The 26023-nt window shown below is 38.3% G+C and overlaps 4 protein-coding genes across 4 annotated transcripts; 3 read left to right on the plus strand and 1 right to left on the minus strand.

Annotated features, from left to right (window-relative positions):
- The first annotated feature begins 8283 nt into the window (after positions 1-8283).
- LOC112199366 (26S proteasome non-ATPase regulatory subunit 2 homolog A) lies at positions 8284-10878 on the plus strand. The gene has a single exon (XM_024340396.1). It carries the CDS (start codon positions 8284-8286, stop codon positions 10876-10878), a length of 2595 nt encoding a protein of 864 aa, XP_024196164.1.
- A 679-nt stretch (positions 10879-11557) lies between these two features.
- LOC112198392 (probable DNA primase large subunit) lies at positions 11558-17282 on the minus strand. The gene is made up of 18 exons (XM_024339505.2): positions 17035-17282; positions 16596-16761; positions 16412-16493; positions 16247-16306; positions 16019-16076; positions 15654-15673; positions 15139-15222; positions 14972-15036; positions 14717-14765; positions 14576-14623; positions 14393-14482; positions 14113-14172; positions 13523-13582; positions 13187-13261; positions 12792-12877; positions 12292-12385; positions 12082-12189; positions 11558-11879 (listed from the first exon to the last, which is right to left on the minus strand). The coding sequence occupies exons 1-18, from the start codon at positions 17162-17164 to the stop codon at positions 11832-11834; spliced, it is 1383 nt and encodes a 460-aa protein (XP_024195273.1). The 5' UTR covers positions 17165-17282; the 3' UTR covers positions 11558-11831.
- Positions 17283-19595: 2313 nt separating this feature from the next.
- On the plus strand, positions 19596-22915 carry LOC112200833 (dual specificity protein phosphatase 1). Its single transcript, XM_024341841.2, has 6 exons — positions 19596-19745; positions 20097-20231; positions 20329-20464; positions 20819-20936; positions 21497-21642; positions 22390-22915. Exons 2-6 carry the CDS (start codon positions 20124-20126, stop codon positions 22413-22415), a joined length of 534 nt encoding a protein of 177 aa, XP_024197609.1. The 5' UTR covers positions 19596-19745; positions 20097-20123; the 3' UTR covers positions 22416-22915.
- A 1293-nt stretch (positions 22916-24208) lies between these two features.
- LOC112196052 (transcription factor MUTE) lies at positions 24209-25730 on the plus strand. Its single transcript, XM_024336328.2, has 3 exons — positions 24209-24345; positions 24543-24977; positions 25477-25730. The coding sequence occupies exons 1-3, from the start codon at positions 24250-24252 to the stop codon at positions 25552-25554; spliced, it is 609 nt and encodes a 202-aa protein (XP_024192096.1). The 5' UTR covers positions 24209-24249; the 3' UTR covers positions 25555-25730.
- The last annotated feature ends 293 nt before the right edge of the window (positions 25731-26023 follow it).

Here is a 26023-nt window from a genome sequence, read left to right on the forward strand (position 1 = left end):
CTTGTTTGTCCCCTCGAATGACAGCTTCGTAGTTCCACCACTGTGGAGAAACTACTGATATACTTTTTGGTTGAATGTTGAACTCCAAATTTTATACTTGATCGATAGGGTGATCAATAGGGTGTTTGGTGGATGAGAACTCAAATGATACATAACCTATTTCTAGGCATCTATTTGAAGGGAACAATAAATCTTTATATATTTTCAAATAACTAATACAAGTAATCAATATGGACATTTAAAAAACGACAATATACTAATCGTATTAAATAGTAGTCTTAATATAGTCAAATAATAGCATATTTCATAGTTTTTAAGATTAAGAATATTTTAGGTACTTTGAGTTGTGTATTTAGTAAAATATTAGAATAAAAAATTAAATGGGTGGTGTATTGAGTAGGGAGTGTGTATTAAGTAGTTAGGGGTGTGTATTTAAAACTTCTCGTTATTTAACTTTGTACTTTTCAAAAAAAAAAAATATTTATTCATAACTTATCAGTTAATAAATATTTACTAATATTTTCACAATCATATTATATTATTTACAAGTCTATTTTCTCAATTTGGCGATCCAGCCGCAAATGTTGTTAACTATAGACGAGAATCTTGAACCACTGTTTATTGCTATTAGAGTGTTCCGGCCTATTAGAGTGAGGCAATTGATCATCTAAAAACAATCATAGTTACTAGCCCACTCAACACCAGTTCTTCATCTAGCCTCTTGTGATGTAGCAAAGTTGTCAACAGAAAGTATATGCTTCTTTCTCCCATCATTAAAGGATTTGTGATCTTGAAAGAAAATCTGAAGTACAAATTAAAGCCTGTTTGTTTTGTTAACAATAATAGTTACCTACTTTTAATACATATGGTTTTGTTTTGTTTTTTTTTTTTGTTTTTTTTTTAAACGGGGACATATGGTTTTGTTTTGTTTCTTTAGTTTGAATTAGTTTCCTCCATTATCTAAAAGAAATGAAACATTTTAATTTTTCTTGCTAAAATGAAAAAAAAAAGTTTAATCTATATATTGTTGTAGAGAAACTGAATTTGAGAGGAATTTGCTGTGTACTCTCATTGATAATAGGGGCCTCTTTATATAGAGGATTACAATGCATAGAATCTCAATCATAGAAGGAAAGTAATTCTACATTGATTAGGATTCTAGATCCTTCTAATTAAATCCTATTACCACTAGGTCAAGTAACCTAGAGTTTGAGCTAAACACAAATTAGGTTTTCCTTCAACACTCCCCCTTGTGTTGCCCAAACGCGGTGCTTCTCTCGTTGCCTCATTAAAAACCTTGCCGAGTAACAAAAACCCAGTGGGACAAAAATAACCTCGGTCGAAGGGGAAAAAGAGCACAACACACCCTTCACGATTCGAGACGAACATGTAGACATCTCCCCCTGATGTCTGCACCTCCCCCTAATGACTACGATCATGGGAGTTCAGATAATTTCCGCAAGCCAATTCTTGCCACATGTTTCTCGAACGTGGTATTGGGCAATGACTTAGTAAACAAGTCTGCCTCACTGTCCTCAGATCGAACCTAGTTCACTTCTGATCTCGAGGAGTATCTGTTGTTGCTGATTATGCTTGGTGTTGTCGCTTTTGATGTAGCCTTGCCTCATTTGTTCAAAACAAGTAGCATTATCCTAAATGCTCGTAGGCTCATCTGTGGTAGACTTCAAACCACAACTTCTCGAACATGCGTAATTATGGATTCAATCCATATACATTCACGAACCACTTCGTGAAGAGCAATGATCTCTGCATTGTTCGAAGATATAGCGACTAGGGTCTAACATGTAGACCTCCAAGATGTCACGGTCTTTTCCCATGGTGAACACTTAACCGGATTGGGAATGACCATTGTGTGGGTCAGACAGATACCCAACATCAGCAAAACCTTCCAAAACACATGTCGTTTTGGGATGGGGATAGAGAACGCAGGCCAGCGTTGGCGGCGTTTCTGGTGTGTGATGGGTCCGAATCCATCATCTCTTCGTAGGGATAGAACAAGCCCATATCAATCGTACATCTCAAGTATCGAAAGATATCTTTTACACCAATCCAATGGCGTCGCGTTGGCGCAGAGCTATATCTTAGCTAACAAGTTCACAACATATGAGATGTCCGGTCTTGTGCATTGAGATAAATACAATAATGCGCCTATTGTACTAAGTAAGGCACTTTTGCCTCTAGCACATCTTCGTCATCATCCTTTCGACGAAGTTGATCCTTTTCAGGATCAAGACTACGGACGATCATGGGGGTGCTTGAAGGCTTGACCTTGTCAAAATGCCTAAGCATCTATCGACACGATGCTCAAGTTCCAAACTGAGACATAATCGTGTTCTCCCAAAATCCTTCATCTCAAACTCAGATTTCAAGTGTTCAGCGGTTTCCCTTAACTCTTTAAGGGCTTCTAAAAAAGATCATGTCCAACGTGAACCGCGATAGAATATGAAACTTGTCATAGAAACGAGTGGGCATATCCCTTCCCAATCAAGTAGTCACTTTAGTGAGCGTTTCAACCTCTTTGTAAACGCCCTCCATGGTCTAGAGCCACTTGACTTGGGTAAATGAAGTTCACCATGAACCTTCATGTATATTCCGTATCTAGATCCCTATAGAGATACGTAGTGACCACATTTGTAGGCTGCATGTTCAGTTATTCGGAAACTACCAAACTGACAGGGTAGTGGAGTGCAATGACATCCATTACGAGAGAATATGTCTCATCGTAGTCGATTCCAGGGCGTTTTGTGAGAAGCCTTGCGCCATAAGGCGAGATTACCATCTCTTTTTCTCACTACGCTTTCTAACGAAGACCCATTAGTCAACAGGTTTTATGTTTAGGAGGTGTTGGCATCTCTAGCTCGAAAACCTTCCTCTTCGTTAGAGAATCATCTTAACCTGGATCGCATCTTTCCATTTAGGCCAAAAACTCTCTACGTTAGCATTCATTCATCAACGGAGCATGGTTCGATATCATCTGACTTAAAAACTCATGCGCAACAAAATACACAACTACATCATCAATTCTAATGGAGTTTCTATCCCACGTCTCATGTACACTAGTGTAAGTTTCATAGAGCTCTATATTCTCAGGAATAGGGTTTGACGTTGAGGTGTCCCCCAACGATAACCATAACCCGGAAGATACTCATGAGACGGATTTTGAGTCTTGATGATTAAAGGATTGGAATGTGCCAAAGTATCCTTCGAACCCACGAGCCTCCCACTCATCCTAGCTGGGGCCAGGGCCTGTAAAGCCAATATGTGTCTAAATCCAAGAGATCTTCTCCCATAACTTTATTGGATTTAATAGCTCGAATAGTGACATAAATTCCACTAGAGAGACACATAAACTTCTCTAAGATGCGTCTTTGTTCGCAATCATTAGAGGTAATGCAAAGGAACTCATTTCCGTTCTCTACATGCATTTTCGCATGGAATTCGTTGGCTATTCATAGGGTACTATTTGCCTTAAGAGCGTAGAGAGTTTCTGTGACAACTGTAATCAAGGTGCCATTTGGCAAGTGGAACTTGGGCTATTCCATGTCCTTAAATTAATACGGATGGTCTAGCCATCGTAGTCACAAAGTCATATGCTCAAAATCAAAATTGAGTCATAATGAAAAGAACTTGAAATTTTATTCATAAGCCAACGAAATACATCATTGTTTCTATGATCAAAGAAAATCTAATCCAATAAAAAGGAATATGGCAATCGCCTACATCTCTTGGAAAATAAAAAGACTTAATCAAAATCGCCAGTTTCTGGGTCTTGATCCTTGTAGTCTTCCACCCTTAGATCTAGATCACCATCTTGATCTTCTTGTGCCATGTAATTTGCTTCCCTTACTTCACGATACGTCTTGTATGCGTTTGCAACATTCTGGGGTGCGGTACATGTTTTGGCCCAATGTTCAGTTGATCCACATCGAAAACAAACATCATGGTGGTCAGGCTCCCTTGATCGAGGCGCCATTGGGGCGCGATTTGAACAACCTATCCTTTTGGTGGCTTTACCACCATGGTCGGAGGCTCCGCCTCTCTCTCTCTTCACACGTTGACCTCCACGGTTCCGTGCACGCCTCTCTTGGCGATTTCCTTCCTCTTTAGGGCGAATATATGGACCAGAACGTCCAGAATAGTCCCTATCCTTAGGGTTTCGCTCCTTGCGTCCTCCATTGGGGGCGCGACTATAGTTAGACTCCGGAATAGGCTTAGTTCCCACGGGTCTAGCATTATAGTTCTTCACAAGGATATTATCGTGCTTTTCAGCTACGTTCATGGCGCCAATGAGCTCATGAAACCTTGTGATACGTCCTGCATATATTTACATCAATCCGATAATTCTTTGAAACCATCAGTGCAGAGATGGGGAAGGTAGAGAGAGTCTTCTCGTTCAACATCGTATCAGTTATGGCTTGGCCACAATACTCCATCAGAGACTTGATACGAAGAGCTTCCGAGTTATAATCAAGCACAGACTTGAAATCACAAAAGAGGAGGCTATGCCATCGCACTTCTAAATCAGGAAGCAGGGAGTCACGAACGTTACCAAATCGCTGCTCTAGTTCTACCCATAGCTTTCTTGGGTCTTCCTCATTGAGGTATTCATTTTGGAGCGCGTCATTCATGTGCCTTGTCATGAGAATTATGGCCTTAGCTTGTTTTGCTTCAAAAGCAGTAGCTTGCTCGATTGAGAGCACGTTCTGACCAGGCTCTTGGATGGTTTCCAGAATTCCATCAGCCTTAAGATGTTGGCGCACATCTCGGACCCACCTATGGTATCCAGCGCCAGTTGTCTCGAGTGGAACAAAGCTCAACTTGTTCAGGTAACTCATCCTGAAAAACAACACAAGATTAGGGTTAGTTTCGAAGCGAAAAGGCTACCACAAAAAACTATTAAATTTCTGAGCGTAGTCGCTTCTAAGAAATTAGGGATTTTCTGAGCGTAGTCGCTTCCAAGAAAATCGAATTCCAAGAGGGGTTTTGGATTAGATCGAAACGACGATGTATATGGTCGATCGTTTTCTTCTCAACAAACTCTAAGTTTGGAGGACTCTACAAGCTCTAAGCTTGGATTGAGCACGAACCCCCACAGTTCGGCTTTTGGTCTCCCCTATGTAGAGAAAGGGGGGTAGAAGAAGGGATTTTGGCAGTCCCCGAGAAAAGAAGAAGAAATTGAAAAACTTCACAAAAACGGGAACTTTTAGAAAAGTTTACCTTAAAAAGATGGCCGGAAAAAGTCGTCACCGGAAGTTACTGTAGCTACCGGGGGGGTACTGTAGCTGACCGGAAAAGTGGCCGGAAGTTGGCCGGAAAAGTCGCCTGAAGTCGCCGGAAAAGAGTTGACCGGAGGGTTGACCGACGTTGACCGATGTGCTGACGTGGCAGGTTGCTGATGTGGCAGATCTGTTTGGCGGCTTGGCTTGGTGGCTCGGTGGGTTAGCTTGCTGCACGTGGGCCCAACTTTTGGGCTTGGGCCTGCAGCAGGTGGGCTGCACAGGATCTCCTTCCCTTTTTTTTTTTTTTTTTTTTTTTTTTGCCGATTCAGGTTTAGTAGGATTCCGGTGGCCGGTTCGGTGGAATTTTGGCCGGTTCTAGTGATGAAATTTCCGGTTCCTGGTTTCTGGGGTGGAGACGCTGCAGGTGGTCGAGTATGGCTGCAGGAGGTGGTGAGAAAAGCTTTGAACCGGGCAGGGGAACCTTTGCTTTTTCCGGTGGCCGGTTCGGTGGTTTGCCGGCCGGTTCTGGGGGTGAGGCCGCCGGTTTCAGACTCCTGGAGTTGAGATCTTCGAGTTGGGCGGCTGAGGTTTCTGGGATTTGAAGGCTACGAATTTAGGGTTTCAGGGTTAGAGCTCGTGCTGATAACGTGTTGTAGAAAAACTGAATTTGAGAGGAATTTGCTGTGTATTCTCATTGATAATATGGGCCTCTTTATATAGAGGATTACAATGCATAGAATCTCAATCATAGAAGGAAAGTAATTCTACATTGATTAGGATTCTAGATCCTTCTAATTAAATCCTATTACCACTAGGTCAAGTAACCTAGAGTTTGGGCTAAACACAAATTAGGTTTTCCTTCAACATATATATATATATATATATATATGACCAATAACTAAAAATGTATGACATATAGAAATGCAACACGCAACTTGTTACTTATGCCAATGCATAATGATTTTCATGCAACATATAAAACATATGAACTAATAGGGATATGATTTTGCATGAATTTGAACGAGAATTCCCCTTCAATTAGTAGGCATCGATACAACTGTAATGGCATATCGATCATATTCATATTGACCTTAATTCAAGCAGAGGGAGTGGAAATGAGTGTTTTTTTGCCACGTATTTCCTCTCCTGATCATTTTAGACCTTTTTTTTTTTTTTTAAATGAGGAATTCATAGATTTAAATAAGAGCCTAACTTAATTGGATATAGAATAGTACAAAAGAGGACTACTCCATGTAAACAATTTGTTCTTTTAGACCCTATTATATTTCCTCATACATTTTTGTTCTTTTTCCTTACTTTGCCTTTTTTATTTTTTTTTATTGCCACATATTGGAACTCACATTTTCCATTCATATGAAGATAATTTTTTTTATCAATTATTATTTCTATTCATAAAGAAAACAATAATCATGCTACAACCAAAATACAATAAGATATTTTAAAAAAATCGCTTCATGACACATCACAAGATCCAATTACAGATTTGTCGGATGAAGATTTGATGCAGCAACAACTGGAGCTATATGTGGAGCAACAACTGGAGATGTATGTGGAGAGGGTTCAAGATCGTGATCCTGAGTTGCAAAAGGTTGCACTTGTTCAAAAGCCCTTAAAATAGTATATCTCTCTCTTTCTCATATCGTTACATCATCATAAAAGAAAACGTGTATTATAAAGAAAATTATTTTTGTTCACAATGATAATTAGCTACTTCTGATACATATGGTTTGTTTTATTTCTTTAGTTTGATTTAGTTTCCTCCATTATCTCAAAAAAATGAAACATTTAAGTTTGATTGCAAAAATGAAAAAGAAAAGTTTAATTTGGGATCTAAATAAACAAAAAAAGGATCTAAATTTAAAAAACAATAGGTTCAGAGTATAACTAAAATGAAAGAAAGATTTTAATTCCATATATAGATGACCAATAACTAAAAATGTATGACTTGGGAAATGCAACAGGCAACATGTTACTTATGGCAATGTGCATAATGATTTCATGCACCACATAAAATATATGACCTATTAGGTTTTTTTTTTTTTTTGGCTGATACCAGGAGCTAAGAGAGGCAAAAAGCCCCTTTAACCCCTAGAACTTATTGAAAGAAAAGAAAAATACAAGAGGAGGGGGACAGAAACCAAAACCAAATCTAGCTACCGCAAACGAAATTGCGGCAGACCTAAACGGTCCCTATTACAATGAGCATGAATAAAGGAGGGAGGCATATCCCACCACACCAAGCTAGTAGAAGTTGAACCATAATTTGCCAAAGCATCTGCTACCTGGTTACCTTCTCGAAAAATATGAGAAGAATGGAATTGCATTTGAGAAATACAGTGTAAACAGTTAGCCCACTCAATACGAAGCTTCCAAGGGACCAACCTATTAGGGATATAATTTCCCATCAATTTGAACGAGAAGCCCCTTCAATTAGTAGGCATCGATTAGATTGTAATAGCAGATCATATTCATATTTACCTTAATTCAAGCATGGGAACTGGATTTTAATTTTTCTTTTTGAGATACCATATAAGGTGGCATGTGTCATTCAATCGCTTCTGATCTTGCAATGTTCAACATAGCATTTTGTTTTTCTTCTTTATAAAATTGAGTAGTCACCTTCTTCTTTATGATATGAAAAATTTTCGTGGCTAAAGGCGTCGGATATTCGTAATCGTATTGTAAAGATGGCTACGATTATGGCCTCTCATATGAGCAAATTTCTTGGACGCGAAATTTGGCTTGGCTTGCATACTGACAGAACGCCAATTTTTTTTTTTTTTTTTTTTTGGGCTTTTATGGTGGTCGGGAGATAGTCTAATTATATTGCTTTGTCTTTTCGTACAAGATTAAATAGAATTGACCAAATTGGATTAGATGTTCACTTTACTAGCTCTATAAGATTAAGGAGTACAGCTCCTCTTTAAAAGCACAGTCTAGGATTTACGTAAGTTATTACGTTCAACTTTTCTAGTGAACGAGCAAATTAGAGAGAAAATATTATAAGCTTGGCGATCCAAACATGGATTTGTCTGCGGAGGATTTGGCAGTGAAGCAAAAATTGGAGCTATATGTGGAGAGGGTTCAAGATCCTGATCCTCGGCTGCAGATGGTTGCTCTCGAGAGTATGAGGCACGAAATTCGTTCTTCAACCAGTTCAATGACGGCTGTTCCAAAGCCCTTGAAATATCTTCGCCCACATTACACAACTCTAAAATCATATTACGAAATAATGGGAGCTTCAGATTTGAAGATAAACCTGGCAGATATACTATCTGTTTTGGCACTGACCATGTCTGCTGAGGGAGAGCGGGAAAGCTTGAAGTACAGAATGTTGGCTGGTTCAAACGTTGACATTGGTTCATGGGGTCATGAATATGTCAGGAACTTAGCTGCAGAAATTGCTGAAGAATATGCCGATAATAAGCTGCAGTTTCAGATCAGTGATGAAAACCCTAATTGTGACCTAATGAAACTGGTACGACAGATTGTTGCTTTTCACATGAGGCACAATGCCGAAACTGAAGCGGTTGACCTCTTGGTTGAGATTGGAGATCACCTTAATCTGTTATTTGAGCATGTTGATAAGACGAATTTTAAGAAGACTTGCCTTTATCTGACGAGTTCAGCAAGATACCTTCCTGCCAGACCAGACGATGCGTACTTAGCTTTGGATATTGCATACAAGATATATCTGAAGTTTGGAGAATATCCAAATGCACTTCAGATTGCGCTTTTCGTTGATGGCCACCAGTTGATAAGGGAAGTGTTTACATCTTGTGATGATGTGCTGTGTAAAAAACAACTTTGCTACATGCTTGCTAGGCATGGTGGTAATTATTCAGTGCCTGATGATGATGATGATGATAACATGGATGGGGATAGTAATAACCGAGAGGTAATGCAGGACATTATTAATAACACTAAGCTCAGCGAAGGTTATCTTATCCTTGCTCGAGATCTTGAGGTCATGGAGGCCAAAACTCCACAGGATATATACAAGGCACACTTGCTTCATGGTCAAGTAAGTAGTAGTGTTGATTCAGCGCGACAGAACTTGGCCGACACATTTGTTAATGCATTCGTAAATGTGGGCTTTGGTCAGGATAAGTTGATGACGAGAGTTGAACCACCAAAAGATCATTGGCTTTTCAAGAATAAGGAGCATGGAAAGATCAGCGCTGCTGCAAGTCTAGGTATGATTTCACTGTGGGATGTTGACTCTGGATTTGCCCACATTGACAAGTACCTGCACAGCAATGACAACCATGTTATTGCTGGTGCCTTGTTGGGGATTGGAATTTTCAATTGCGGTGTCAAACATGATTGTGATCCAGCGCTGGCAATTTTGGGGGAATATGTAGATAGAGAAGATCCATCTATCCGCATTGGTGCAATAATGGGACTAGGGATTGCATATGCTGGTTCAAAGAATGAGCAGATAGGTAGTCAGCTGAATCCGATACTTAATGACGCAAAAGCTCCACTTGATGTGGTCACATTCACTGCAATCTCATTGGGGTTGATATTCATTGGTTCCTGCAATGAAGAGGTAGCTCAAGCTATCATACTTGCACTAATGGACCGAACTGACGCAGAGTTGGGAGACCCCCTTGCTCGCCTAATTTCGGTTAGCCTTGGCCTTGTGTACCTTGGGAAGCAAGACAACGTTGAAGCCACTGCTCAAGTTTCACAGACATTTAATGAAAAAATCAGAAGACATTGTGATATGACTCTGCTTTCTTGTGCTTATGCTGGAACAGGAGATGTTCTCAAGGTTCAAACCCTTCTCGGCCATTGCTCGCAACATGTTGAGGAGAAGGGTGAAACTCACCAGGGACCTGCTGTGCTTGGAATTTCTATGGTAGCAATGGCTGAAGAATTGGGACTTGAAATGGCAATTCGTTCATTAGAGCATCTTCTACAGTATGGACAACAAAGCATCCGGAAGGCAGCTCCTTTGGCCCTTGGTCTCCTTTGCATATCAAACCCAAAGGTCAATGTTATGGACACATTAAGCAGACTTAGCCATGATACAGATTCAGAAGTAGCAATGGCTGCAGTGGTTTCCTTAGGTTTGATAGGTGCAGGAACCAATAATGCCAGAATAGCTTGCATGCTTCGCAGTCTTTCAAGTTATTACTACAAAGATGCCAACCTTCTCTTCTGCGTGCGCATTGCTCAAGGTCTTGTACATTTAGGAAAGGGTTTATCGACTCTAAATCCATATCATTCCGACCGCTTCTTGCAATCACCAGCAGCACTTGGTGGAATCATAGTCATGCTGCACGCATGTCTTGATATGAAAGCCATCATTTTGGGGGAGTATCATTATGTTCTCTACTATCTTGTCATGGCTGTGCAGCCAAGAATGTTGTTGACTGTGGACGAGAATCTCAAACCCTTGTCTGTCCCTGTTCGAGTGGGAAAAGCTGTGGATGTTGTTGGGCAGGCTGGCCATCCAAAAACAATAACCGGTTTCCAAACCCACTCAACACCGGTTGTTCTGGCAGCTGGTGAGAAAGCAGAGTTGGTGACTGAGAAATATATTCCCCTTTCTCCCTTCCTTGAAGGTTTTGTCATTTTGAAAGAAAATCTGGACTACAAGGAAGACTAGTTTTGTCGAGCATGACAGCAGAAAGCCGAGTTTGATATCGGTTTTCATTTGTTTCTGGTTTCCTCTTGTTTATCAAACCCAATAGCTTACCAAGGTTTTTCATTTCAATATAAATGTAATATTTTTTTATACAATTATGTTATTCAAATCAGTTAATCACTAGTAGTTTGTATCTGCTCAGATATTAAATTCCTCTGTTAGTATAGCTTATAACTATTTACTTATCTATCTACATATAGTTGATCTCTCTGTCTCTCCAAGTCATATCACAAAGTTCTTAATCAGCCCTTGTTCCTTCTGAAGGGTTTCTAAGGATTTTACTCCTGTACGTAGTATCTTCTCAAGTACTATTACAATTGTTCAATCAGAAAAAAGAAAAGCATAAAATTTACTCATATGAGTTCGTATTTCATACAAAGGTTTGCAAATTTGTTGGTGAAAATGATCCATTATACTTTTCGATTTGGGATGAAGTTAGGCCTTTCTTCATCAGAACAATATGTTCGTAATTTAAGATGGTCATATTGTACCTCCTTCAGTCAGTTTACACTTTCTTTGCAGCCAGTAATTTTGAGAGATTTGAACCCTGGAATCATTATAACGGTGAAAATGGCAAACAAAGTACTGTTGATGATGTGGGGTGATCTATACTATAGTTTGTGTAGCACCAAGACGAGCATTCCAGGAAGAGGAACAAATTGCAACAGATGAAAAAAGATCATCGAGTTCTCAACTATTACGCATTCAAATACCTATAAATTATAAATCAGGATAACTTGTCCTCTATCCTTACAAGACATTTCATACATATCTAACAGTACATGATATCTTGCGCTTCATGATTACTTCAGCCCAACCAGCAAGACAACAAATTTGTGCTGTGCTGAGCTGAGCTGAAGCACAGCGGCATGTTAAACCACTTATAGATTAATGTAGCTCAGAGCTCCTTCTCATCAAGAAGATTCTATTTGCATTTGCGTGTCATTCGCTGTAGAATGATTCTGCAGAAAAACTTGGATAAGTATGTACTAGAACTATAAAACTCACTCTAAGGTTTTGGGAATCTAAGGAATACTCTAAAAGTGGGAGTGCAGCAGATTTTTGCATCATGCTAATGCATCGATCAATGTATTCAATACAACCAAATCTATCCATTTATGCTACAAACAGATTTTTTTCGGTATCTATAAAACATTAATGTACCTTTGACTTCATAATCATTTGGCTGTCAGAGAAGTATTGATTTGGATGGTTAATCCCAGCTTCGCATGATGTCCCATGGACAGCTTCAAACGTTAAGGTGCATGCCAGCTGATACATACATTGCCAAGTAGTCCAAATATTTCAGCAACATGCTAGAGCAAAAACAAAATCACTTGCATTAAACTGTTATGCATCTGGTAACATATTCACCTGATAATGCTTATTCCGAACTTTGCTCATTACATCGCCAAGAGCACGACTGTTCACTCCCATTCTACTGAGAGCAGCTGTCAGATTCTCTTCACTGTCACAGGAAAAATAATGAGTCAACATATACAATTTTAGAAAGTAATCATCCATATATTTCCAAAATAAAAATGACCAGTACTAGTGAACAAGTACTGTGTTCCCAAGAAAGGAGTTGTAACAACTAACACGATAGAGGAAAATCTAAAGAAAATGGTTAAAGGTGGAATGATCATTTGGCACTATACCAGAACTGTGATGTTAGATGGTGTTTGCAGCAATGTGACTGCAAAAACCATCATAACTTTGTTTGTTTGCTGCAATAGTTCTATCCAATCTAATATAACCAGTAATGTCGTGCATGTCAAGTTTAGAGGTCATTTCTTTATGACTTTTAAAATATAGACTGTTTTAGACTTTTTAAACAGAATCCCGAAAAGTGATAAATTTTGTCATGGAATTACCTGAAATGCCGATATGGGCATCCATGATGATCTCCTACGCCAGGAGTAGATGAGATGATCTTTTGACAGGAATAAGGCGTGTAATCCTGTAATGTCCAAAAGAAACATATTTGATGGTGACCATAACACCAGGCACCATATATAGAGCTTTGCAAGGTCTTAAACAATAACAACTACTAAAAGTTTAGCGCATCTACGAATAACAGGAACAACAAACTCTAACAACCAGTAATTATGTTGAAGTTCCCATTTTGGTTTAATGTATTTCCATATATAAATATACAAAGTATCCTATGATTTTATTCTAAATTCATCATTCAGGATTTGCATATCTTAAATTCAGTCAAGTATATAGCATCTGTAGACTCTTGAAAATATAAAGATTGATGTCATACCGTTCTTTTTCCTTCTCTTCCATAATTGTGGCGTATGCTATATGCATATTCTTTGTCAAACCTCTCAGCACCAACCTATTGCAAGATTAAGTACTAGGCGTCAGATCAGAAAAGTATGGAAATCATAAGGACCAGACATGTTGTAGCAAAGCATTATACTCATATATTCTGCAAATCAAAATGCACCTTATTTTTTTATAAGATGGATAATAAGCTGGAAATGGATTGCTATCTTGATGGCCTATAACATTCGTTATCAAATAATAGTTGAAACTTTGTGCCCTTATGGTGATGAAGAATTAGTAGATGAAATGCTCTAAGAACACTAAAACTCACCTTTCGTGAGAACTCAGCTTTCCAAAATGCAAGTGCATCATCCAGCTTCAACCCAACACCCTGCACATGGAGGTTGAGCAAAACCACATGTCAACAGTTGGTTAATTGGAAAGAAGGGCTTAGAATGACAGATTCATGATTCTTATGAATATTTGGTGTGGTGCTTGTAAAATGTCAACTGACAGTTTCACACATCATCATCTCTGCATTTTCCAAAATCACCATCAACGTGATGCAACTAACATAAATTGGCAGCTGAAACATACACAATGAACCTGTCTGACATCCAACCATTTTAGATACTAATAGCTATTATCTCCATTTTATGTACAAAGAGATAATAAGTACCAAAGTAATCCAAGCAGTGCATAATATGTGTTGTGGGTAAACACAAAGAACAATTCGTATTGATACCCAGTTGACCAAATGTGCAAAAATAGAATAACATGTCAGAGATGATTTCCACTACATGCCTTTATTTGAAATGGCATTGACACAAACACAGGAAACGGACCACATTCTCATCATATTATTACAATTCTATTATGTACACAATTAAACACTCCCATAATGGGATGTATGGAAAATACCTTGAGAAAGAGACCCAGTTGCATTCTCCCTCCATGCTTTAGATGATGCTCCTCTCTCAGCTGCAAACAAGTAGCATATGTGAAATAATTAAAATAGAAGGGACATATAAGAGCATCATAAGAAAAGAAGTAACTGAGACAAAAAGAAGATGATAAGAGGGGTTAATCGATCAGCTTTCTATGTTTGCCCTCTTTTAATTATCTACTTGTAGAAAATTAAAAGAGGGAAGAACAAGCCGGAAAAAAACATAAAAAGCTTAATGAATGGCCAATCGTTTACCTTTTCAAAAAGGTGGCGCATGCACATAGGAAAGGAGCTCTTAGCTATGTCATCAATTTCTCTTAAGGATATCTCAGCAAATTCTTTTGGCTACAAAGACAATCAACAGACCTGATCAACTTCAACTTAAACAAACTGGGACCTATGGGTAATAGACCAAGATAAAACAAGGTAATGAACTACCTGAGAATAGTCCGGACCCAGGTAGCTTGTGGATAGGGCTTCAACTATCTAAACAGAAATGAAAGAAGAAAAAAAATGTCAAAAGACCTAACTTGAAACAAATGCTACTTGGACATACAAGGTTTGCATCCGAATACTCACAGGAGTCAACCGATTTTTCTCTTGTTCTACTATAGTTGATGTCCATTTTCTGCGAGCAGGCGAGCAGAAAGTTTAACTTCAGATAATTTTAAAACCTGATTACTTATATATATTTTTTTTGGTCTGACATCACTTATCTTGAAAATACAAAAACAAAAAATTATGCCAAGTAACTATCAGGGATAACCAGTAAGGTTTTGAACTTTCAAACTATAAGAGGATATATGCTTTCTGAATTTAAATAGCCAGCATCACCTGTTAGTCAACATCAGTGCTTTTGACAGATGACTGCGGAAATGTGTGGCAACAAGGGAAACCACCTATAATTGGGGGAGGAGGGAGGGGAAGACAATAAAGGAGAATGATTATTATCCTCACTCTAAGGGAAGGTGCAAGATTTAAAAGAAAGCATTAACTTTAACCTGACTCATAGCTATATATGCATGCCCCTTGCTGATGAATACTCTACGGCTACCGACAAGTTCTGGAACTTCTGCAAATGGTACCTTCATGGGGGATGGGGAATAAGACATCAGATGAGATATGTTCTTTATTTGAAGACTATAAGACCAGGGAGGTCCTTCCTAAACACTCCAAACTATGCATTAAGATAAATCTAACCATCATAATCATCAATGATCTACTCTCATAGCAAAGCCAGATAGACTTCAATAATTCCTCCGATAATTTATTTTTTTTCTTTAATATTTGATGATATCCACAAAATGATACATGGAATAAATACAATGGAAAATGTGACTTTGTTCTTGAGGACCACATGGACCAACAGGAACCTCAGACGTGGTTTGTGGATACAACATACAAAAAACTTGGAGGACTTATATCCCAGTAAAACAAGACCAATTCTCATGATTCGTGAATACAAGCTTAAGAATATAAGGTTTCAGAATAGAGAACTAGTAAAAGATGAACACACCTTGTAAAATATGGCATCAGCTGCAAAAAAAGGAAAATAAGGAAAAGGAAAAGAGTTAGAATGTAGATTGCAATAACAGAAAATGTAGATTATCACTTTTTGGAAACATTTTTCAAAGAAACAATGTGCATTATCCTTAAAACAAGAACTAAGAGATACCATAGGCACCTCACTTCTGTACATACCCATAATGTAGAACATTTTAACAGTGCCTCCAATTAACATTGACACGATTCTCAATCTATCAGAGACAATTTATTGACTCGAAATTATTGTGAAAGACCATACATACTGGAAACAGAGAAAACACAGTTTATTGAGATACAGTACGTGACCAATTGAGTGAACAGAAACTCTTCCCCTACCGGTGGGTAAAGATTGACTCGTAGAACGCGCAACCTGGGTCAGTTTGTCCATTACACTCTGCAGAGGAAGATAAAACAATTCAGTGATGGCAGCATATACTAAGGTGTTGAAGATTTTTGAAAGTGTCTGACTGTAATACATCTCAAACGGTTCTAAAATTAAATGCAAATGCATGTTTCTGTATGTCAAGCTCATAATACTACAAGCCAAACGAGGTATGTAATTACCTCAAGTTCTGAAATATCAACTTTCTTGTAGGCAAGACCAAATTCTGCCATTAGTGACCTCTGCAGACCCAAAAGAACAATTTTAAAATTGAAACTCATGAGAAACTGAGAAGCAAAATGAGGCAAGTCTTTTCATCAGAGATCCAAAAGAAGTATGCTGATTACCTGAGCTTCAGGCCTTTCATTGCGAAAACGGTGACGAAATAGGGCAGTCTCCATGGAAAGAAACCATTTCCTCAGTTCCTCCCTGATGTGCAGATTAAGAAAGTAACAAGTATGAAATTAGATTAAAAAAAAACCAAGAATCTTTCCGACTAACATGTTACAACAAAAGGCGATAATATCTTACGTTCTGCAATAAACAAGACGCAGAACAAAGTGTGATATTATGTCCTTGTTGATGTCCTCTGATGCCTGAGGGTGCCTCATATTTGTCTTCCAAAGATCAGTCACCAATTTCTCCATTTCTTCATGTTTCTTTCCTCGTGATAATCCATCCGATATCCCTTTAAGCACTGCAAAAGCCAATAATTTCCATCAACTGCCACAATCCTCGATATATGTAGCGCATTCTAACTAAACCCCTTAATTCCAATCAACAACAAAATCCTCTCCATTCAATTCCAAACTAATCGAATTACGTCAAATTCAGTTTGGTTCTCAACTCCAAAACACTTAATGCACTGTGAGTATTTTCTACCCGAAAATAATGTTCGGCGTTCGATCCAAACAAAAATTCGAGTGAAAACCTGACGAAATTGAATTGAAAGAGAAAGGGTAGGGTTTACCTCGGAGGCGATCGATGGCGAAAAGCTCGAACTCTTCGAGGCGAACATCAAGGGCCGGGGCGGAGCGGTAGAGAGGGAGCGTCGGAACGTCGTCGTATCCGGCGGGTTTCCGGGATCGAACCGCTAACATTTTTTCGCAATTGGTTTTCAGAGGAGAGGCTTTCAACTTGTTTCAATTGCACTTGGATGAGCGGCCACTGTCAAAATTGCTCTCTTAGCTGGGGCCCACTGCGTCGTTTCTTTATTTTTATTTTGCGCGCCGAAACAGCCCCTCACACGGAAAATGGCGCGAAACTTTATGCGCGGTTCATGTGTCAAAGATATCAATGGAAATTTTATCAAAATTTTGTATAAAAATTATAAAATTAATTAAAAATAAAATATTAGAAAAATGTAAAAATTAATATCAACGCTTGTAAACAAACAAAATTAATAAGGGGTTTTGTCCATTTACCCCATTTCTAGGGATTTTTTCCCACTTACCCCATTAAATTTTTTTAATTCCCTCTTACCCAATACACTCTAAAGGAGTCTTCCCTAATACCCTATTAAGATTTTTTTTTTTTTTTAATACCATTTTACCCCTCACCCCTTTGTTACTTAAAGAGAGAGAGAGAGAGAAAATGGAAGAGAGAGAAACCATAGAAGACTTCGCCGGAGCCCGTCACCGGCCGCAGGAATCCTGTCACCGACCGCCGGATTCCGATCAACTTTCGCCGAATTCCGGTCACCGGCTGCGGCCCATCGAAATTTGCTGAAAATCTCACCGGAAATTTTTTTGTCCCCAATAGACATCTATTGCCCCCTAATAGAGGGGCAATAGACGTCTATTGCCCCCCAATAGACGACCATCAGCCATGTATTTCCCCCCAATAGGACTTTCAGTTGCCAGAATGAGAACTGATTTCCATAAATTTAGACAAATAAAATTTTGATTACAGAAAAAAAAAACAAGGAGATTACATCAATTATTGCCCCCCTAATTGCCGTCTATTGCCCCCCAATAGAACTTTCGATAGTCATAATGGGAACTAATCTTCTTAAAATTAGATAAATAAAACTTTGATTAAGCAAAAAAACGAGTAGATTACATCAATTCAAATGTCTATTGCTCCCCAATAGACATATATTGCCCCCCAATAGACGTCTATTGGGGGGCAATAGAATATTATTTTTCCTGTTTTCTTTCCTTTCGGGCCTTCTGTTGCAAAACAGAAGTAGCACCATTTTGATTTGCCCCCAATACAACTTTTTTTTCTTTTTTTTTTCCCCTTTCCTTCTCGGATTTCTTCCCACAGTTTACAAAAGCGAGAAAGTGCTTTTTTGAAAAGCAAAAGTAAATAAGCAGTTTGGGGAAGAAGAGAGGAGAAAAAGAAAACAACCCCGAAACCAGTGGCTGGAGCAACAATCCCAGTCGCAAACTCCACCATTCTTCTTCTTCTTCTTCCCGATGCAACAATCCCAATCACTGCTTCACTCAGTGTTATACACACATGTCAATCCACACAGCTCCGGTGAGCCACTGGCTCACACAGCCAAGTCGAGCACGCAAATCGTGAAATCAAAACGCAGCGAATAGGAGGTCTGCATCTCGATCTCATATCGTCTCCGGTGAAGGTGAGTGAATTGGAGCTGGGCCGGAAAAGCTCGTGCAGCGAATATGGTTGCAACAGCGGAAGGCAAAGATGAGATCCGGGCCGAATGAGAATTGGCCAGTGCAGAAGCTTGATCTTGACCGTGAGGGCGAGGTGTTCGATTTGCAACATGGTGTTCGACAGATTCAGCGAGAAGATAGAGCTTGGGTGTCCTGAGCAATTGCTTGGGTGTGAAGAGCAGTCTGCTCTTTGTCGCGAATTGCCGGAGTTCGTCGTATCGTCTGCGATCGACGTTGTGCCGGAGGTGGATACCGGAGAGAGAGAGAGAGAGAGAGAGAGAGAGAGAGAGAGAGAGAGAGAGAGAGAGAGAGAGAGAGAGAGAGAGAGAGAGAGAGAGATGAAAGAGTGGCAGAAGCTTGTAATTCTTTAATTAAGTTATGGGCAAAATAGTCATTTTCCTTAAAATTGGGTTAGTGGGAATGAAAAATTGTTGCTGGGGTAAGTGAGAAAAATTTGGCTCATTTTGGTGCTTTTGGGCAAGGACCCAATTAATAACGCTTGTAAAAAAAAACCAAAAATTTTAAGAAAATTTTGAAGATATTTTAATTATTGCCCCCAACTCCTACTAATGTTGCTCATTGGCCCACCTTACCATTTACATGATAAGACAGCTGTTTAGAAAATTTACTCATATTTAAGCTATTAAAAAGTTTTCTTGTCAAGAATACTTAACCAACAAACATGTATAGCTAATAAATAATAAATCGTCACGTGAATAAATTATTAAAAAGTTTGAATATTTCAATATCTTCTTGTTATTGATCTGACCAATCGAATTGTCACACACCCACACATAAGATATTTTCCAGATTATGACACATTTTGTAGTTTAAAGTGTTAAACAGAAATATTTAGAAGTTGACGGGCTAAAGTGCTATATGCTCAAAGTCCAGGGATTAACTTCAAATTTCACATAATTGCAAGACCAAAGACCAACGAAGCGGAACCTATACACCAAGTTCACGACGATCAAAATATCAAATGCCATCGACAAACAGACGCCCTCATTCTCAGACCCCAATTTTTGTGTCTACACGCAGCTGGAGCTAACCGAGAGTGAGTTCTCTTCATTTCTAGCAATTTCAACTCTCTAATTTTTCGACTCTCGATCTACTTCAATTCTCTGCTCTCTGTTTCTCAAATCTCATCTAATTTTTCCAACGAATTATTGATTAAGAATTTGGATGCTGTATTCGAATTAAAGTTTAAATTGTAAACGGTTCAAACTTAAGATTTTTTTTTTTTTTTTTTTGTGAGATATGTGCTATGTCATATGATGAGCTCTGGTCTGAATCTTGTTGATTACAATTTTTTTGGTGATTTGCTTTTTTTTTTTTTTTTTTATCGGAATCTGATGCGATGTGTTGAGTCTGACTGTCTTTTACTTTCGGTTTCTTACCTCTGTAGGGAGTGGAAAGTTTCGTTTCGCTAGTGATGGATCCGATAGAAGATTCCCTCAGGAAACAAATATCTGCTTTGTTGAGAGTTATCAATGTGACAAAGTGCTGTAAAGAGGACAATGTTCCATGCAAAATTGAAGAGGTTCTTCATTTGAATTTACAATCAGATTTTATATTATTTAACTGTGCATATATACAGCGGCGAGGGTCATTTTCTTTTATTATTTTTGTGTCCCCAGGGTCTCTTCTTGGGTTCCATTGGAGCTGCACATAACAAGGACGAACTTAAAAAATTAAACATCACACACATTTTGACTGTGGCTGGTTCATTGGCACCTGCATATCCAAATGAATTTGTGTATAAGGTTTTGCATGGTAATAACTTTCTCTCCTCTTTTCATTTTCTATCTCTCTACATATCTTCTACGTTACTGAACTACAGTCTGCGTTGTGTGATAATTTGCGTTAATTTATTGTCTCGAAGTTTCTTGTTTCTTTTACTCAATCTACTACTTGCATGATTTATCATTTTGTTTTCTATAGTTGTGATGATTGTTTAGCTTTTTTATTATTCTGCACCTATTGACTACCCCCCAATGCCTCCACTTAATAAAAAAACTATTGCCTTGAATCTAAGAGCATCTAATGCATATCGCAATTATTGCTTCAAGCCAAGGTTGTGGAACTGATTTGAATTTATCTTTTGGTGCTCTTTGAAAATTGAGGTAGTTGTGGACAAAGAATCGACAGACCTGAAACAGCACTTTGATGAGTGTTTCAATTATATTGAAGAAGGTAAAAGATCTGGTGGTGTGTTGGTTCATTGCTTTGTGGGAAAATCCAGGAGGTAGTATTCTCTCCCTGTCTAAACTATTGCTTCCAGGTTATCTTAGTTATAGAAAAAGAATATCGCTATTAAATGTCGAGCACCATCCTATTCCATAAGAGTGAATCCTTGAAATATGGTTATACATGATCTCTATAAAATTTGATTCTATGTATATAATAGGTAGCCTTAAGTATCTCTGATTCTAATAAATTCGGAAAATAGATGCTTACAAAATATCTCTTTGTGATAAGAAAACAGAACCATTATGTAGTTTCAATTGCTGGTTAATACTTTTACCTAACCTTTGAGCTATCTCTTTGCGATAATAAAACAGAACGATTTTTGTACTTTCAATTTCTGATTTTAACTTCTACCTAACCTTGATCAAGATCACGAGTTAGGTGGTTTTACCTCAGTTTGGTTGAACATGGATCAGAGTTGAGCTGTACCCAACCCTCATTAACTTCTGAGTGAAAACACTGCTTCTTTATTACTCCATATAATTGGAACTTGGGCACTATTGCAATTTGTGACTTTTATGAGATGCAGCTGGACTTATCTATTATTTGACCTTGCAGTGTGACTATTGTTCTTGCTTATCTGATGAAAAAGCATGGTATGAGTCTATCTGAAGCTCTTGAACATGTGAGGAGCAGACGGCCACAGGCATCTCCCAATGCTGGTTTTATGTCACAACTGCAGGACTTTGAAAGGTCCCTTCACGGTGCGCAGTTAAATCATTACTCTTTTTATCCAACTAGGTGTATAACTTAGTGCCTAAAATAGCTGGAGTAGTATGCCCGGTTGCCTACTCTTTTATTCCATGAAACATCTGCATTCTCCTGAGCCAAAAAACAGCATAAACTTCTCATGCTGACATTCTGACTTTGAGCAGTGTATTATAATGCAACCCTGTGGGTGAAAATGTTTTTTTGTCTGTCTAGCCCGTCCAGTGTAGAATAAAGAAGCTTATATTAGTAGATGCTATTATATGCTGTCATATAAGTCGGGCCATGAAAGAAAGAATAACTATTTTAGAGAATAACATTTCCAGGTAGAATTAATAAAAGGTTCAGCAATCAGCAGCTAGTCCAAGTGAAGCACAAACTATCCTTTCTTTGTCTTGGTGTGAAATATTCTGCAGTTTCCTGACTGAAGAATTCATTGTTATCACCTGAGCTGCATGGTGTCATTACTTATTTGTTTTCCTTCACGGAATCATCTTATGTGCATTCTTTGTTTTTTTTTTTTTTTTTTTTTTGAAGGGGTTTGGAACCCAGCCAAGCTAGGAGGCTCATCCCCACGCCTGACTTATTGTATTATAATGAAAATGATGCATAGAGGGGGACATAGAGCCTTGACCTCTAGCAATATTACAGACATCCTTATAGAATAAATGTGCATTCTTTGTTTATATTTTGCAATGAATTTTGTTCTAATTGTGTTTTCCACATATTTCTTTCTACTGTAGCAAATGAAGAGAACAAGACAAATTGAAGGACTTCAACTATACGAGGAAAGACTACCTCGAAGAACCTCGTCGCTCACCATGTTACCTAGATGAAACCTTTTGTGATATAGAACTTTTATAGTTACCAAAAAGAAAAAAGAATGATAGCCCTGATGCTGGTGATTAAATTTTAAGTAGATTGTGAATAATTAGGATAGAGTTTAATAAACTAGCCATGTGAAGATGATATGATACGCAATGAAGCAAGAAGGGAGAAATTCAGTCTGCATTTAGCTTTTATCCAGATCAATGTCACTATGAACGACAGTGTATGGATCTTTGTGGGTATACTTAATACGGAGCAACGGAGACTTCTAGTATGTGTTTTCGTGACTGTGGTCTCTTTTATCCACTGCCTTGATCCACTTGGCTACATCCGCCCCTTGTACTATTTAAATAAAAATAGAAATTACAAATATTTCCACCATTTATCATTACTTGTAAGAGAGAATAAAACATAAATGGAAACCCTTTATTTTAATGCTTGCAGTGGAAGGAATCTATATATTTGGGATGGATGTCAATCCTCGGTACATTTTCATTTTGTGTAAAAGGGAACAGACATTTACAATGAGCCTTGAATCTCCTACAACCTTCTACTGCAACTTCTGCAAAAACTAAGCAAGAGTAGCTAGCTAGCTGTAAAGGCTTGCTCTGTGTTTCCTTCTCTCTCATTCTTTACTCTACAATGTTTTGGGCATGAACCCCATTTATTTATGCACTAGACTATTAATATCACCAGAATGTCATACCAGTGAAGTGATGTTGACGTACATTCCCTGTGTCTCTTTTAAGTCTCGAAGTCTAACACTCTTACCCATACCCACCCACTATTTTGTTTTTGTTACTAGTAGAGGGAAAGAGAATGGGTTACCCTCCTAATTGTTCTTGGCGCCTACCAATATCGTTTTAGGCTCGTAATTGATCATCTTACACAAACAATCAACCAAATCACAACTCGTAATTCTTTCAACTTGCCTTTATATATCAACTAGAACTCCAATCCAATAATATTTGCTTAAACACTAGAATAACAACAAGAATCAGATTGAAAGACGATCGTATCATGAAATGAGATTACTAAGATTACAAAGGGAGTTAAAAGATAATGTAGAAACAAGAAAACTAGCTGTAGCTACTAACATACACTGCTCATTTAGTAAAGCACATGACGATCCTAGCTAGCTAGTTATAGAGTCGGAAGATCAACTTGCAGCCCACAACCACCCAATTTAGCTTCTGTTGGTGTCTCTCACGTACTTCCACGCTTAATCTTTTTGTGGCTATAGAAAACCTAAATACATGACTTCATACAAGTTAGTAGTATAACTAACATGAAGAGGTGAGCATGCGATGCATGATATATAGAGAAGAGAGTAGCGATATATAAATGTGCATGAGATATGAAAGACAGGCATAAGTAACTACTAGTACCACTATGATCTTACTCTTACTACGTACCCTGTATCATCTTCCTTCTGTTAACTGCGCACGGGGGCACGTAGTTGCACCCAATCTCATAAACGTGAGACGCGTAGTAATATTCTCTCTCTCTCTCTCTCTCTCTCTCTCTCTCTCTCTCTTTAGAGAGACACAGGAAAATGGAGTAAAAATATCTTCACGAGAATGCGACATAGAGCATTTATTATGACCCAACAGGTGGTTTCGGCAAGCCGACCCTAAACTCTTTCCTTGTTTCAATGTATCTTTATGGTATAAATAGCAGAGTTTTCGAGTTCAAACAAAGTGGCTGATGCGATAGAGAGGATTAAAAAGCTTGAGAAACACAGAGACAGATAAACAAGAACCAGACCAAAAGCCATGTCTCACATAGCTGTGGAGAGAAACAGAAGGAAACAGATGAACGAGCACCTCAAAGTTCTACGCTCTTTAACACCATGTTTCTACATCAAAAGGGTATATCACATCCTCATTAGCTACCTAGGAAATGAACATATTCTCCCTTGTTCTTGTTTTTGCTGGCTTCAATCCTAGAGAAAAACCCTACAACGAATTGTTACGAAAAGATGTGTTTTTGCTTATTAACTTACTCTCTTATCTCTTACTGTGTATGATTCAATCTAAGTCGGTGTTAAACTTGTTGTTAATGGTAGGGAGACCAAGCATCAATCATCGGGGGTGTGATAGAGTTCATCAAGGAGCTGCATCAAGTTTTGCAGTCTTTGGAATCTAATAAACGGAGGAGGAAGAGCCTAAGCCCTAGCCCCAATCCAAGCCCGAGCCAGCCACTGCTACTACTGCCACCGCCGGCGCTGCCCCAACTTGATCAAAGCCCTAAATTCAATTTTGGGTTGATTGATCAAAATCATGACCGTGCGGTCAAGGAACTAGGAGCATGCTGCAACTCTCCGGTGGCAGATGTGGAAGCCAAAATCTCGGGGTCGAACGTGGTGTTGAAGATAATATCCAGGCGAATTCCAGGTCAAGTTGTGAAGATAATTAGTGTGCTGGAGAGGTCTTCATTTGAGGTTCTTCATCTCAACATCAGTAGCATGGAAGACACTGTCTTATACTCTTTCGTGATCAAGGTACTAATTTAATTAGATTATATAATTATCACAAACTAAACCTATATATATATCATTAAAAATCTATCCAGGACAAGCTAATGAGAACATTAAGTCTCCAACTTACAAGAGAAAATTATTTAGGGTTTTGATTACCCTCGTAATGTTCCTGGGAGAAATAATTTTAATACATCTAAAAGTGCTAAATTTTATTCATCTGGAATCAACAAAAAGGACTGAGATTATGGTATTTGAATCATATGATCATATGCAATATGTAGTATAAATTCACGTATATATCATCGCCAATAATTAACTAAGCTATTGATTCCATTATCAATTTTGAATACAAGAGGCATGGTCACGACTCATGATCTTCATGAATAGGTTAGTAAGCACATGTTGGTTTCCCTTCAGCAATATTGATCAAGGACTGTAACTAGCAATGAATTAAAATTGTATAATGAAATTGCAATCGTACATTGATAGTTTGCTTGTTTGCTTTGTTGCTTTGCTGCAGATAGGACTGGAGTGTCAGCTGAGCGTAGAGGATCTAGTTCTTGAAGTTCAACAGAGTTTGCGCTCGGACACTGCTTAATTAAGCAGATCAAGGACATTAACCAAAACTAGAACAAAATAACCAGACGATATAGAGTTAGTTTGATCGAGTAGGTACTGCTTAAGTTAGTTTGATGCATGGTTAATTTGCTATAGTATGCAAATGAAACGGGAAAACAATCTTTTCACTGAAAAATGTTGGAATAATAAGCAATGCTTATGCCCTACGTATGAACTCTCTTTTGGTCTGGATATATAAACTCTTTTATAGACTTAATTTACTCTTACATGCATGATATGCCACCACGTATCTCATATTCATGGAAGAGTGTAAATAGAGAGTAAATTAATTCTATCTGAAACGAATAAAAAATCATAGTAGGTCTGTAATATCATATATATTGCAGAAATATACATACAACGTACTAACATGCATGCATATATACACACACACACTGCGGAACAGGTGTTAGAATTTTCACAAAATGAGTACTATAAACTATCTCAGA

Source organism: Rosa chinensis, chromosome 4 (assembly GCF_002994745.2).
Source record: "Rosa chinensis cultivar Old Blush chromosome 4, RchiOBHm-V2, whole genome shotgun sequence".
NCBI classification, from domain to species: domain Eukaryota; kingdom Viridiplantae; phylum Streptophyta; class Magnoliopsida; order Rosales; family Rosaceae; genus Rosa; species Rosa chinensis.

Coding starts and splice junctions, on each gene's coding strand:
- LOC112196052 (XM_024336328.2), top strand. CDS start 24,250: ATGTCTCACATAGCTGTGGAGAGAAACAGAAGGAAACAGATGAACGAG. Junction 24,346..24,542: donor CATGTTTCTACATCAAAAGG/GTATATCACATC, acceptor TGTTAATGGTAG/GGAGACCAAGCATCAATCAT. Junction 24,978..25,476: donor TATACTCTTTCGTGATCAAG/GTACTAATTTAA, acceptor GCTTTGCTGCAG/ATAGGACTGGAGTGTCAGCT.
- LOC112198392 (XM_024339505.2), bottom strand. CDS start 17,164: ATGTTAGCGGTTCGATCCCGGAAACCCGCCGGATACGACGACGTTCCG. Junction 16,762..17,034: donor CGCCATCGATCGCCTCCGAG/GTAAACCCTACC, acceptor TGGCTTTTGCAG/TGCTTAAAGGGATATCGGAT. Junction 13,583..14,112: donor AACTGGGTCTCTTTCTCAAG/GTATTTTCCATA, acceptor CTCCATGTGCAG/GGTGTTGGGTTGAAGCTGGA.
- LOC112200833 (XM_024341841.2), top strand. CDS start 20,124: ATGGATCCGATAGAAGATTCCCTCAGGAAACAAATATCTGCTTTGTTG. Junction 20,465..20,818: donor TGTGTATAAGGTTTTGCATG/GTAATAACTTTC, acceptor AAATTGAGGTAG/TTGTGGACAAAGAATCGACA. Junction 20,937..21,496: donor TTTGTGGGAAAATCCAGGAG/GTAGTATTCTCT, acceptor TTGACCTTGCAG/TGTGACTATTGTTCTTGCTT.
- LOC112199366 (XM_024340396.1), top strand. CDS start 8,284: ATGGATTTGTCTGCGGAGGATTTGGCAGTGAAGCAAAAATTGGAGCTA.